Genomic DNA, 13,813 nt, shown 5'->3' on the forward strand with positions numbered 1-13,813 from the left:
GGTTAGTATTGCTGGTGTTACATATAAATATCAAATTGCCCTATCCTATCTCCTGTTTCTTCTTTCAGTGTTGATGACTTCTGGAGAAGAAGGAAAAACTTTCCTACTCTCTCTGTTTTGGTTTCTTCAGAGTTGGGAGCCCTAAATTTAATTCTGGATATAGAATGCATTTCAAAAATATTGTTATAGGCAAAATCCTATACTGTGATGAAGAACAAAAATAAAATGGAAGACAACTTCATACAACATACATGCATTTTTGTTACTGATGTAGCAAACTTTTATGCTGAAAAAATCTCTGGTTTCGTAGTATGGATCAGTCAGTGCGAGTCGTGAATCCAGGCTTTGAGACTCCACACAGCACATAGTTCTACGTTAGCAAATTACATTTCAGCACTGGGGCCAAAATTTGTCCCTTAAACTCCATGGTTCAAAAAGAATTAGCAAGAACGAATCTGAAAACAATTAAAGACCCAAAACTTAATTTCTGCATTCCTCAGTTTATTTCTGGAAACTTGGACTTTATTCAGAGAGCCTCAAGGTATTCAAAGACAAAAATGAAAAACCTAATTAGATATAAGTAAAACAGCTAACTAAAGCTCCATGGAGCACAGAAAAGATTAAATATTTCTATTTTAAAACAAAAGTTTTTTGCACACTCCAAATATTTTTGTCCTTTTAGATAGAGACTTCTTTGCTCAGCAAATGTTTAGGTAAACAGTTTTGTACAGAATCCAGAAATGTAAATCCAATTAGAATACTTGTCCAACATCCTTAATACTATTATTTAATACTCAAAAAGCCCACTTGTAAAATGGCCAGAAATTAAAATCTTATGTGTATTCAATTTAAAAAGTCAATCTACATCACTTGTAACTTTAGAATATTTAAGATGATTGCAGGAATTCATATTAGAAATGTTAACCTTCTATGTTTTGTAATCACAACAAATTATGGAAAAGATCATCACAGTTCAAAACCAGAATACTGCGGGTACTGCTTTCATCAAACTGTCAGGTTCTGCACAGTTTTTGACAACAGTTCTTTCAAAGAAGTGGGAGTAACCAGTTTGGAGAATACTTTCATCCCATGACTCACAGAATGTACAACTTTATACTCGCAGACAAACACACACATACAAAAGTGGTTCATACGAAAAGAAGCTGCTACTTAAGCTGTTCTGCTAATATCAAATACGGCTTATGTACTTCATAAGCATAGTAAAAGGAGGACTGAATTTGAAATTCTTTGTTTACAGTAACATATTTCAGTTTTCTGATTCTATGCCCTGTAGGAAGATGGTTTTGATTTTGTTATTGATCAGTGTAGCCAACACATATTTCTCTCTGTCAAATGTGTAATATATTGTGAAATATAAAAGGCAATTTAAGATTAATGACTCAATTATATTCCAACTCTGTCTCTTCTGGCTTTAAAATCAATTGTATTTGTTAACCACTGGCTGCAAGCAGTGCATTTGATAAATTAAACTACAAGGTGATTGAAGATGCAGTTGTTGGTCAGTGGAAAGTTACATAACTTATTTCCAGAATTCATTCTTTGAAGATAACACCTTTTATCCACATTGCTGCATTTTTATGCAGCTTTCATCAGTTCCCATGGATGTGCAAGAATATCTGCCTTCTTGATATTCTTAACCCTGGTCCAGTTTCACATCAGTCTATTTGTCAGGATGTTATTAGTATGAATGCACTATTCAGTGCCATGTTCAATCTTTTTTTTTTTCAAAAGAAAACACAAAAGTATATCCAAGCTCAATATTTCAAAGAGAGTTCTCCTAAAAATGCCTCAAAACTTTTATCTGTCTGAACAGTAGGGTTGGAGCAAGTTTTTCTTCAGTTTCTCAGAGTCGGGAACTGACTCAGATTTCCTGACGGGGCAGCAACAAGGACAGTGAAACACCTCTACATACATACAACATACAATGCAGCTTATGCAAAATTCCAACCCAGGAGCCACACTAACATGTCTTGACTGGCACAGTGCCCGCCAGGGACCACATGCCAACTGCAGTAGGATGCAGTCTGCTATTCAGCTTCCTATGACGTGCAACCATGTGCCAAGAGGTTTTATAACAGCACCTCTTAATAAGTAATCTCAACTAATTTCATATCATATATATCATCAGCTGAGAAAATGTTAGATGCATTTTGTTTCAAAGACCAAGCAAAATGCCTCCCTTCTGTACTGAAAAATACATTTTGAAAAGAAAATTACCAGAAACTTTAAAAATATATTTAATGATGGAAGTGAAAAGAATACATTAGCTATTGCCACACTTCCAAGCATGAATGCCAATAAAACCTCTAAGCTTTACACAGAATTGAAGCCAGTGTTTCAAAACTAGCCACAATAGCAAATTCCTCTTGTTCTGAATTTGAAGCTAACCAGAAGCTTTCTGTCATAGCCCTAATGACTCACCTGGAAAGACCTAGAAGAAAGTTAAACGGATTTCCTACCCAACTGTTCTAAAAATATTTGTTTACAAGGAACTCAACTCCACATAGTAGGAGCAGCCCAGTCACAAACTCCTACAGTCCAACACACTAATAAACATTTATTTCTCATCTATTTCTATTGTGCCAACAAAGCATGACAAAAGTCATGCAGGGCTTACCTAATTAAAGTTAGATGTATACTCAAAAATGTAATGATACACTTTTACTTAATACTCTTTGCTAAGTCTAACTAATTTAAATGGATTTGGCAGTGAATAAGAAATAAACCTGTCCAGGGAGGGAACACAGAAATGAAAGTTTAGATCATGAATTCTAAAAAGTTCTAATTATAGTTGAATACCTTTTCATTTTGTATTCAGCTGCTTAGTTCATATGAAATGAAACAATGAAAGTTTCATCTCCCTGTATATGGTAGTTTAAGCAAATTAATGAGTAGCTGCTACAGAGTTCCTAGTGGTCAGATATGTACACTACATAAAGTTGTGCTACAGGGGAGATACTATTCTCCTTATCTCTGATGGCACATGACATTTCAGAACCAAGCACTATGAAAGTTTTAAGAAATAAGCTTTAAAGAATAACTTTGACTGCAAGATTCAATAGTTCAAAAATTTTCAGGTAAAATAAAGGACATATAGATCAACATCTATACAATATAGATGCAACAGTTACATATTAAAGTTTATAAAAGTATACTACACCTGTTTTGCCTGTAAAGCATAATCCTAGAAAAATGCATGGAAGGACTGGTGGTGCACAGCGTACAAGTAGCTACCATAGTTTTGGAGGGAAAACAAGAAAAAATGTTACTTACAAATTTGTCATCTGATCCACTGGCTATAAACCGCCCACAAGGAGACACTGCAATTCCACATGGATGGCAGCGGCTAATGTGACCTTCAAAACGACGTTCACACCTTCAGAGAAATTTCAGGAAGTCCTATTAATACCAATTAAAAACTAGTTCTTATGGTACCATTTTCATACAGTCTTTTTGAATTCTCATTCATTTTTCTTATTCTATGGATATATTAAGTCAAATCCACAAATTAAGTTTTAAATATCTCTGCAAGATTTTAACAATACTCAAAAGGCATTACAGAATATCACCTATTAAAAATAAAATGAACACACAAAACTATTGCAGGACAGTGCCCAAGCCTATTTTTTGACTTGTTTAGTTTATAAAGACAGACATAGTATTAGTATTTAGAAGTGAAGGGCTGCAATGCCTACCATTAAGCTACCCCTAGTTAGCCATTTCAGCAGGGAAAGCCAAACCCCCCCTGCGTTCAGAGGAGGGTGTTATAAAAGCCAGCCTGCTCTCTGAAGCTTAGAAATCTCCCTCAAGTAATTCTCATCCAATCAAGATCTAGTATGTGGAATCCAAATATAAATAATTATTGCTTGCTTTTCTTTTTCCCAAATCTGGATATTTAATCTCTGTTGCTTTATTTACATTCCTACACCATGCACTAATTTACTGGATCTTGTAAATTCAAGAAAGGCAATATATCAATGAGATTCCACAATGATCAATCCAACCACCTACAAAATAATTGCAGATAACTTGTTAGTTATCCGTATTAATACAGACTAAAGGAAGGAATTCATTTAAATTTAACACAAGTAGCTGATTTCCTACTATTAAATTTAATACTGCAAGGTAGCTTTATTAGCATTGTGGAACAATTTTTTGATAGCTGAGCAAATTTAGCACATTAAAAAAAATAAAGAATTTTTTAATGAGCTGAATATGAACATTCATCTAACAAACAATGCTATGGCTGTAAAGAATTGTGATAGCTTAGCAGCCAAAGAAAAAAAGCAGTATTTAGAATTCTGTTTCCATTTTAAAAGCCATTCTTATATGTGTAAAGTTCAGTTTCCACCACATTATTATTTATAAATGTGTGCCTCATTTCAGAGCTTTATTTTTATATCCATGACAAGGTGTTATTTTACTACAGACTTATAATAAACTTCCTTTGTCTTTTTTATGGATGCTATCACACTGCCTTTCTCTGTACAAAACAAATGCATATGCTTCACCATTATAGAGCTATCACACCTCTTTTATTATTACACATGCTAGATCCTGGGACAAATATGAAAGAGTAACATCTCCGGCCAGCACCTGTGGTACGCTTTTTCCTGGCCAGTGAAATCAGACACTGTGTTAATTTGATCAACTGAATCTACTTGCAGAAATCTCTAAATTGTTACACCACAGTATTCCTTTTCAGAGCCTCATGTATCTGTAAGAATGTCAAGTTGATATCATTCAAGCAGGTGAAAGAGGCATACTTTCTGATGGAATGGATCCAAAGGCTAGCATTTAGTAAAGCATCAAAAAGAAACTTGTGAATGCGTGAAAACGCATCATTTTACAGAGCCCAACTTTGAACCTTCACAGAGAGTATGCGCTTGGCTAAAACTCTGCATATCCAAACTCTGATTTTAATGGAGCTTTTGAGTACGCAGCAATACAAGATCATACCATCTCAAGGTAGTTCTACTCTAAAACTGTTGTAAGTAGCACCATTTAAGAGAACACTGTGACTCACCAAGGGAACTAACAGTAATCAACAGGCTTTAAGATGTAAAAACATTCTTCCAGTTTGTATATAGTTCTTGCATTAATGATGAGACTCTCAATTACCAACAGCAGTATTCTTGCTGTCCATTGAATAACCTGCTTCTATTCCAATTTCATACTATCTCAAAAAGAGATCAGTAACTCCCTCAGTGTCCTCTCAAATGCAGCATTCCACCATATATGGGACTTTCAAAGTACTTCATATAGCGGAAAGTAAGTAACTTAAAAGAGAACATAAAGGGTAGTACATGCTTCCCATACTTTAGCTTTGCTCCACCACTTCTCCATTCAAGTTTTCTGTCATTTTTTGATATACATTTATGTTATACACATTATTCTCAACACTTATATCTGAAGCTCTGTCTCTATGATTCTGTGAAATGTGACAAAATAAGAATCCTCTATGCTCACTATTTTAAAATCGCTGTTCCAGCTTGTGGACATTTCAGGCAAGCCACTTCCTGAAAGCAAAGGTATATGTGATCTTCAAACTCCCACTCGCTTTTCAACAAAAAGAGAAACCCTTCCCATGTGAATCTTTATATATCTTTTAGACATTTTCTCATTGATGCCTTACAGCACTCAGAAGATATATACAAATACAGCATCCCCTTCCTTGGAATAGGATGGTTGGGGTAAGGGAATTAGAGGAACATTAGAAGCTTTACAACTCATTTAAGCAACAAAGTCATTCTTGTATCTTTGGGCAAGTCTTTCCCTCAAATAGCTTAGCCAGCCAGAAAGAGAGAAATAAAAATGAAATGCACGTGTGTCCTCTGTCTGGTAGTTCCCTTCACGGTTAGGTAAGGCCTTGCCTTCATCTGCCAATTGATTTTGCACTACGCGGTATCTCCTTCCAAGCATTATTCATTGCTGTGTAGTAACAGGCCTCTCCCAAAACTCAGCCTCGGTCATATCTTTTCTTATCCCTTCCAGAGTTCCAGATGCATTTGGGAACTTCAGAGTGCCCCCAAATCAATACAGCCCTGCTCAGTGCCCTTTCTCATTGTCACATATGGATACCTCTTCAGTTCCTTTTTCTTAATAAAACACAATGGCATCCAAAGAAGGAAATTTCTTTATGAGAAAAACAAACAAAATTCATATATCCTCTATCCCTCTTGAATATGCTTTCAGTATCATCCTTCTTCTTCAGGTAGACCACTGACCATCAGGATGAGTTCACAGTGCTCAAGCCTTCTTTCTCAGGCCCTATAAAAGCTAGCTTCCCCAATGAGGTTTCTTCTCCACTGAGGAGCTTCCTGATAGACCACTGCCAACAATTTCTTTTCAAGAGAATTCAACTCCTCTGTAGCTATGCCTGATAACTCAATTATCCCATCTATTTTCAGGTGGATGTGTAAGAGCTAACAGAACTCCCAGGCTTCCATCAGTCTTTTCTCTGCTACACCACAGCCATGTAAAGCAAAGTCTGAGTCATCAGATACACAATTTTCCCCTGTGCTAGTGTTTTCATAGTAATAACTAACATGCTGGATTCTATTTCCTTATTTGTGTTCCTATTCAACTTTTCCACCATAATCAGAGCGTACATTTTAGAACAAATATAATTACCCCTACCATAAAAAATCCTGCCCTAAGAAGACATTTCAAAACATTGAGTCCAAGTTAACTTTCCTTAACTTTCCACAGCATCTAGTAGAAACTTTTTTATGCTATCTATTAATTCCAGATATCTTCAGGTACTACAGTGATGGAAAGACATGAAAAAGATCTTACAATAAACAGATATATACTGTGTGCATAATCTTAGCTTATTCTAGGAGTTCTTTTACTTCAGTCATTTTTAAAGGTTTTCTATTAATTTTCCCATGGCTTTTTAAGTAACAACAGGTGGTGATCAAACTTATTTTGGATATTGCAAGCTTTTCTTGGCCAGCTGGCATGCTGTCCAGCCTCCTAAGAATGCTTCTCTAGTCAGAGCTTTTCAGGGGTTACCATGACAAACATCTGGTAATTGTATAGGAGAGCAAACAGCCAAATTTTCCCTATGTTCTCCATTGTACAGCTTTTAGTGTACATTCCAAAATATGTATCTTTTTATGTCACAAACAACTTGTAGATCCATGTTACATTTTTTCTAATATTCTCTCTTTATAAGAGAAAGATATCAAAATGGTGCATATCTGTATAAATCAGGGAATATTTTAACAAGTTTGTTCCATTCCACTTGCTGCATTACGAATTAACTTTGCTGCAAGGCAGAGATTTCTTTTTTTAACCACTTTGCCTTTTATTCTATTGCCATGTCCCAGTGCAGTAATATTAGTTCACAGACCCTTCAGTACCAGCAGGTTCACTGAGGCTCTGTGAAAATCTGAATATAACTTGACAGTTGAGTAGCTACCTCAGATGTTCTGTACATGTGAATCTCATTTAAAACACACACTGCACCCTTCATGGAGCTCAGCATGTTTTCACCCGCAACATCCAGCAGTGACCACAGGTTCCCCATCCTGTATGCTTTCATGTAACTCTAGTCTCAAAGTTGGAAGAATTCCAACCACTGCTTCTCTCTTTTTCCCTCAGGATCCAGATAACAAGAATCAAAGCTCTGGGAAAAATGATGGCAAGTCATGGGATCATCACATTCAGAACAGATTGAGAAGTAATCAAATTCTGAGCATGTATATATGTATACCTTACTCAGGATGATGTCAAGCAGTCTGATCACAGTGGAGATGGAAACTGAAAAATATTGGAAATTGAAGGACCGCTCATTCAAACTGCATGTCTCACCCTAAGGATCTCACTGAAGTGTAATGGTTAGAAAATGTGTCAGATGAGTTCCATGTGGCTGTAGGAATTCTACTAAAATATGTTGCCAAGGGAGCTTATGATCTAGTTGCACAGGATCATAATAGTAGTTGGAGATATTATCTTAAAGTCAAAAGCTGTCTTTATACAATTGGCAAATATTTTCAGCATGTGAAAGAGGCTAAAACTGGTTTTACCCAGGGCCCTCCATTAAAGTATTACCACAAATCAGTGATATGTAGAAGAAATTCAATATGTCCAAGTAGTATAACAATATTTTTCAGTATTTTCCCTGAGGTCCAACAAGCACCCACTGCCTTTTCCCAAACAGAGATGAAGAATGGCTGTTTTAGCAGCAAGAACTCAGAGCAGCTGAACTACTCCTCAACTGTTCAGAGTATGAGTCAGGGAGAGGCTGCTACTGCCACAAAAGGTGTTAGCTGTGGTGGCTGAGAGCTCCTCCCAAAATCTTGCTTTTGCCACTCTCAATAGCTGCAACAATAATCTACAGCTGTCACATCTGCCTCCTCACTCTAATCATAGTAGCAGCTCAGCCCTCTAAATTGGGCTTTTTCCTGTTTGTCCCATCTCTGGGGAGATAATGAGCACATCTGACAGCACAGCACAACTGTCCTATTCCTTCCTCCCAAAACAATTCCCAGTCCTGTTCCATCCTGCTCTTTCCCTCCACATAGCAGCAACCGTCCCAAGTATATCACCACCTCCAGGTTTCTGCACAAATGTTAGGGTAATTATGGCCTAATGGTGCACTCAGGGCCCTGACAGTAGCGTATGTAGATTGACTGAAGCTACATCTGAAAATCTGAGACAAAGCCAGGCTATGCAATTAGTGTTATAAAGAAGGATGAAGCCAAATGACACCGTGACTTTAGCCACATTTTACTGATGAGTAGGGAAAGGTCCACTGTAGTGACACCAAATGGCAGAAGGGCTGAAACCTACCTTGGAGAAGAAAGGCTTTGATTACTTCGTATTCTGAACATCTGCTATGAATGTGACTGGATGGAATAAAACATGCAAGGAAAATGGTAAACTACTGCATAAATCTGGACAACTGATTTTTCTCAGTATTAGCCAGTCATGAAGATGAGGATATTCACGTAACTTTGATATGCGAGGTGATTCTACACTAAGTGCCTGATCAATATTTTAACTCCATTTGAGTGCAGAGCGCAACATTTTGAATTGATAGTTACTTCCTAAAACCATGAATGTCAGAAACTTCCTGTGTTCTGGATGTTATAACACATGGAATTATCTAACCTGCAGATGGGAGGAATGAAGGAATTGAAGGGATCCAGACTAGTAAAATGGAAGTAAAGAAAGACTACCATGTGAATTAACATGACATAAGAACATATTGAAGCATCCGGTAGTAAGAGTATGTGGAATATGAAAGCATCTGCTTCATTTAAGGTATCAAATCCTAAGGTACCCCTTAAGGTATCAGTACCTTTTCAGTTCAAGGAGAGTCACATGTAACAGGGAAAGTAATAAACAAACCACACAGAGACACAAACCTGACAGACAAGGGATAACGGAGACAATGACAAAGACTAGTCTCCAGTCTCTAATTTATGGGCCATTAGGAAACTCAAGTATAGTTTTGGAGAGGGTCAACCTGGACTTTACCATTGATAAGAAGGGGGAAACAAGATGAACTTAAGAATTTTGGATATTCAACGGGTGTCTGAGAGATTATGCAAAATTTTCTAAGGAATATTTCGGAGTAAGAGGATTGGAGAATAAAAAGGGGAATAGAGAAGAGGGGTATAAAAGAGCCAGTCACGTGCAAGCAGTGGCTGGTCAGTATGCTTGTCTGAGTAAGCCAGTTTATCCTACCTTCTTATTAAATCCTTTTTAACTATCTTTCCTTGTAATTTCACTCTCTACCCAGTGTGTAAGTGCTGTGAGGACTAGGTGGTAGCAACTGGAGAGACTAGAATAAGTGAATTCAGGTCATACACTGGAGTCAGACCTCAGGTACAGTGGCCCTTCTGTCTGTGGTGACATTCACTGAGGTGAGTGAGGGTCTAGCATCAGTAATTAGAGGGTCATGGATCATGGGGTACATCAGGAGTGCTAACAATTGAGAGTACTGGGATGAGTGAATGAGGTCCAACAAGTGCAGACAGATCTCAGGTGAAAAGGCCCTTGTATCTGTGGTGCCAGCAACTGCACAAAGTGAGAATCCCAAACCAGCAGCTGGAAGGGGTGAGGGTCTCAATATCAGCAGTTGGAGTTGGTCCATGGGTCATAGAGCCCAGGGTCCATGTGCCTAGGGGACAGCTGCTGGTGGGTGGGAGGGCAAGGGGAGGTAGAACATTTATATTTTTGCCCTAACTTGGTATGTGGAAGGATGTAATTCTCTAGAAAACTTTAAGCTGAACTAGCTGGCAAGCAGGAGGCCCAAAATCCTGGCAGGGATATTAGATAGGCAGCAGGCCAGTACTGGTGTTCAAGAGGTCCATGAATGTGTGTGAGCTTGTGAATATAAAGAGTGAGATTGTGCTTTCACTAGTGAACTTCAGTTGCAAATAGCTGAAGAGGAAGAAGGGGATTTGACTACGTTTATGTTTTATATGAGTTCTGGCAATGTTCTGGCAGCATTTTATATGTGACAGTCCATGTAGCCAGCCATGTCAGCGTCTGCTGTGTATGCATGTGCGTGTGTGTGTGTGGAATACGGTCTCAACCTTGCTACCGGGGTATGTGTATGTGTGTGTCTGTGCATGTGCGTGTGTGTGTATGTATGTGTATGCGCATGTGCATGCATGTGGAATATACACTCAGCCTCGATACTCGTTGAACACGTAAACATGAATAGCTCTGGGAAGGAGATATCCTTGGGTCATGAAGCCTGTCAGATGCAGCCGCTCTTATAATATCCCTCAACACTGGTATTTAGTCTAGGCTGCCATTTGGGGTTGTTTTGTTTTTACCTTGTAAGGAAAGGGAATGGAGCACTAGACTCTTGACTTCAGAAGGAATTGTGATGTCTCCAAAATGTGTTCAATTGAGAGAAGGCAAAAGGAGACAAAATAATAAAGTTTCTTGTGTATTATGGGTAATTAGAGTCTACAGTATTTTATCTTAGATTCTTTCAAAAAATCCTTTGTGCATCAGCCTTTTGTACCACTCGCATCCTGATAATTCCCTTTCTCCAATTCTTTTTTGGTGATTCTCATTTTTTCTTCTCTTTCATTTCTTCAGCTTCCCATTGTATTTCACAGTCTAACTCCCATGTTTACTACTTCCAACTTAGACCATAGATAAATATTTTTATTTGTTCTCCAAACAGTTGTTCTTTTAGACAAGATGAACTTAAATTGCTCTTCACAATATCTTGGAAGCTGATCAAAGGCCATTGTCTTACCCCAATGCATGGATTCACAAAGCCTTATAGTTCATTATCCTAAACTGGAAGAATAGTAGCCAGAACAGGTTCTTCTTCCAAATATATATATCCTTCCACATGTATATATCCTTATACAGTTATAAAGGAAGAGGAGAATGCTAGAGAAATATAAAAATATTCAAAATCTTTAAATGGAACTTTACAAATCCATGTATTTCACAGTAAATGAAGCAGAAGTCTGAGTAGTCCAAAAGTCACTATTAGTGTCCAAGACTCTCTCACTTATTGGCAAGATGACCTGGCTATGTGAGGTTGGCTGACAACATCAGAAACTTAAAATGTCTTTTCTCGTACCGCCTTCAGAGGAACCCGTAAGACTTTCTGGCACTCTCCGGAAGCAATGCCTTCAAATGCCTTCAAATGCCTCCAAATCATCAATAGCCAAAAAGACAGATGGATTCACAGCTTTATCCAGTAAAGATGATGAAAATGGAAGGTGCAAAATAGTCTTACCAATTTCAAGAAAAAAAAGAAAAAAAATAAGCTAAATGAATTTTAACTGCAAAATTAATTTGACAACACAGACAAAAGGAAACAAATCTTTTGGAACTCAAAGCAAAACAATCCTATAAAGCTGCAGGCCAGAATAAAACATCTGAAGCTTTATTCTAAGCAAGGTTCAAAAAAGAACCTGAGCACTCTGCTCTGATTCCTCAATCAGTTACAGTATAAGCAATGTATGTCAGAAGAATGAAAAAAGGGACCTTCATCAAAGAAAATGACCAAAAAAAACAACTAAGATTCCCAGGGAAAATGTGCACAGTTGTTCTGAAAAGAATTTCCCATGCCTTCAACTGCAGCTTTCAAGACCGTACTGTTTTTTTTCCTTTCCCTTTAAATAGAGTTTTGTAGTTACCAACATTGTTAAATTAAGTAACAATGGGTAGAATTCAATGAAGTGCAACTAGGAGATTGAACAAAAGTAAAACAGCTTCCAGTGTGGATGTCTGAAGCAAATATTTAGAACAAAATCAACAGACAATAATGTTGAAGTCTTGGAGCTAGCATTACTACCCACAATACTGCAAACAGTACAAATTAGAAGGTGGGCATATCTTGACTATATTTCAAAAATACTGGACAAAGGCTTTTCTAAACAAGCCTTATTCAAGCAAACCCAAAGCAGAAAAAGAGAGGTCATTCCAGAGGGACCATTCCAAACATAGTAATGGCTGATGCTACAACAATACATATCAACAGCTTTAAGAGACTAAAGGAACTAGCCCAAAATAATATTGTTTACAAATTAATCTCTTCTCTGAGCACCCAACAGTGCAAGAAATGTTTTGGATTTCACTGGACAGGATCTATGAACAAAAAAGAAAAAATTTTCAAACCACATAACTGTATACTAGACCTAACACTTCAGAGGAGCCTTGTTCCAGGTTAAGATAGAGCTTTCCAAACTCAGCCATTTTAAAATTATGTATGTGAAAAACACCTGGTGAACACATTAGGAAAAAATGAACAGTTTTCTTCCTTATGAGCATGCCAGAATAGATTTTAAAATACAGACGATTCAACTTTAAGTCAGAGCAATGAGAGAAAATTTCATTTTTAAAATGTGAGTTTTTTCTGAAAGTTACAAGCAAGTGAAAACCAGTGATTTCTTTTCTGTATTTCTTCTCTACATCAGTTACTATCAATGTAATGTGCAAACACACATATACAAAACATCTAATGCTCACACTGTAAATATGGGTCACTAAGGACCTGAATTAATTTTTTATGTTTGGCTAACGAAGTCAGTGGACACTACAATACACTGACTGCCAAACTAAATATGGAGCAAGAACATAAATAAGTTATTCCTTCTTCCTACGCTGTATTCGTTTAATTGATTACCCAGATTTTACACTTCTAACTATTTTACCATTCACCTGCTCTACTTATATTAGTATTTAAAGAGGAAGAGACAGATAAGTGATCTGTGAAAAGCTCTCTACTTTTTCATTACTCTTCTAGAATCACAGTTTGAACAACTTATTAGAAAAACATAAGAATGTAACAGATTCCAGACTCAGTAGCCTCTAGTTTCATTACTTTCTGACTTTCAGTGCAGGTAATACAGCAATGCTTTTGGCAAGAACATATATGCCCCCTATAGGCTCAACATATTCTTACCACAGAAATGTGGAAGTAATTGAAACAATCATTTCCTAAAGAGAAAATTTTTTACTAGAAAAAAATATATTACATCTTTCAATAAATACATGTCTATATATACACAAAGCAAAAACAAAGACTTTAATTAAAGCATTAGCAACTCCTTTTTCTCTCAAACATGATTCTTTCAGGCTACACAACAAAGATTGCCCCAAGTATTTTCTTTCCTAAGAAATTATCCCTCCCTGCCACTTCTCCCTCTCATCCTACAGCTTTACAAAGTTCAACAATGGAAGATTTTTGGAAAAAGAGCAGTATCATATTCTGAGGTTATGATAAAGTATTATGTACATTTATAGCACTAGATATATGATTTATAATAATGATGTAACAATTACATTTGTATTTTAA

General features: G+C 36.9%; 1 protein-coding gene across 1 annotated transcript in view; it reads right to left on the reverse strand.

Moving 5' to 3' along the window:
* Positions 1-13,813, reverse strand: part of WDR27 (WD repeat domain 27) — a 135,682-nt gene that overhangs the window by 75,951 nt on the left and 45,918 nt on the right. The window contains exon 22 of the mRNA XM_062573046.1: positions 3,295-3,397. Within this exon, the coding sequence (XP_062429030.1) occupies positions 3,295-3,397 (103 nt within the window). The remainder of the gene's footprint in view (positions 1-3,294; positions 3,398-13,813) is intronic.

Source organism: Rhea pennata, chromosome 3 (genome assembly GCF_028389875.1).
Source record: "Rhea pennata isolate bPtePen1 chromosome 3, bPtePen1.pri, whole genome shotgun sequence".
NCBI lineage: Eukaryota > Metazoa > Chordata > Aves > Rheiformes > Rheidae > Rhea > Rhea pennata.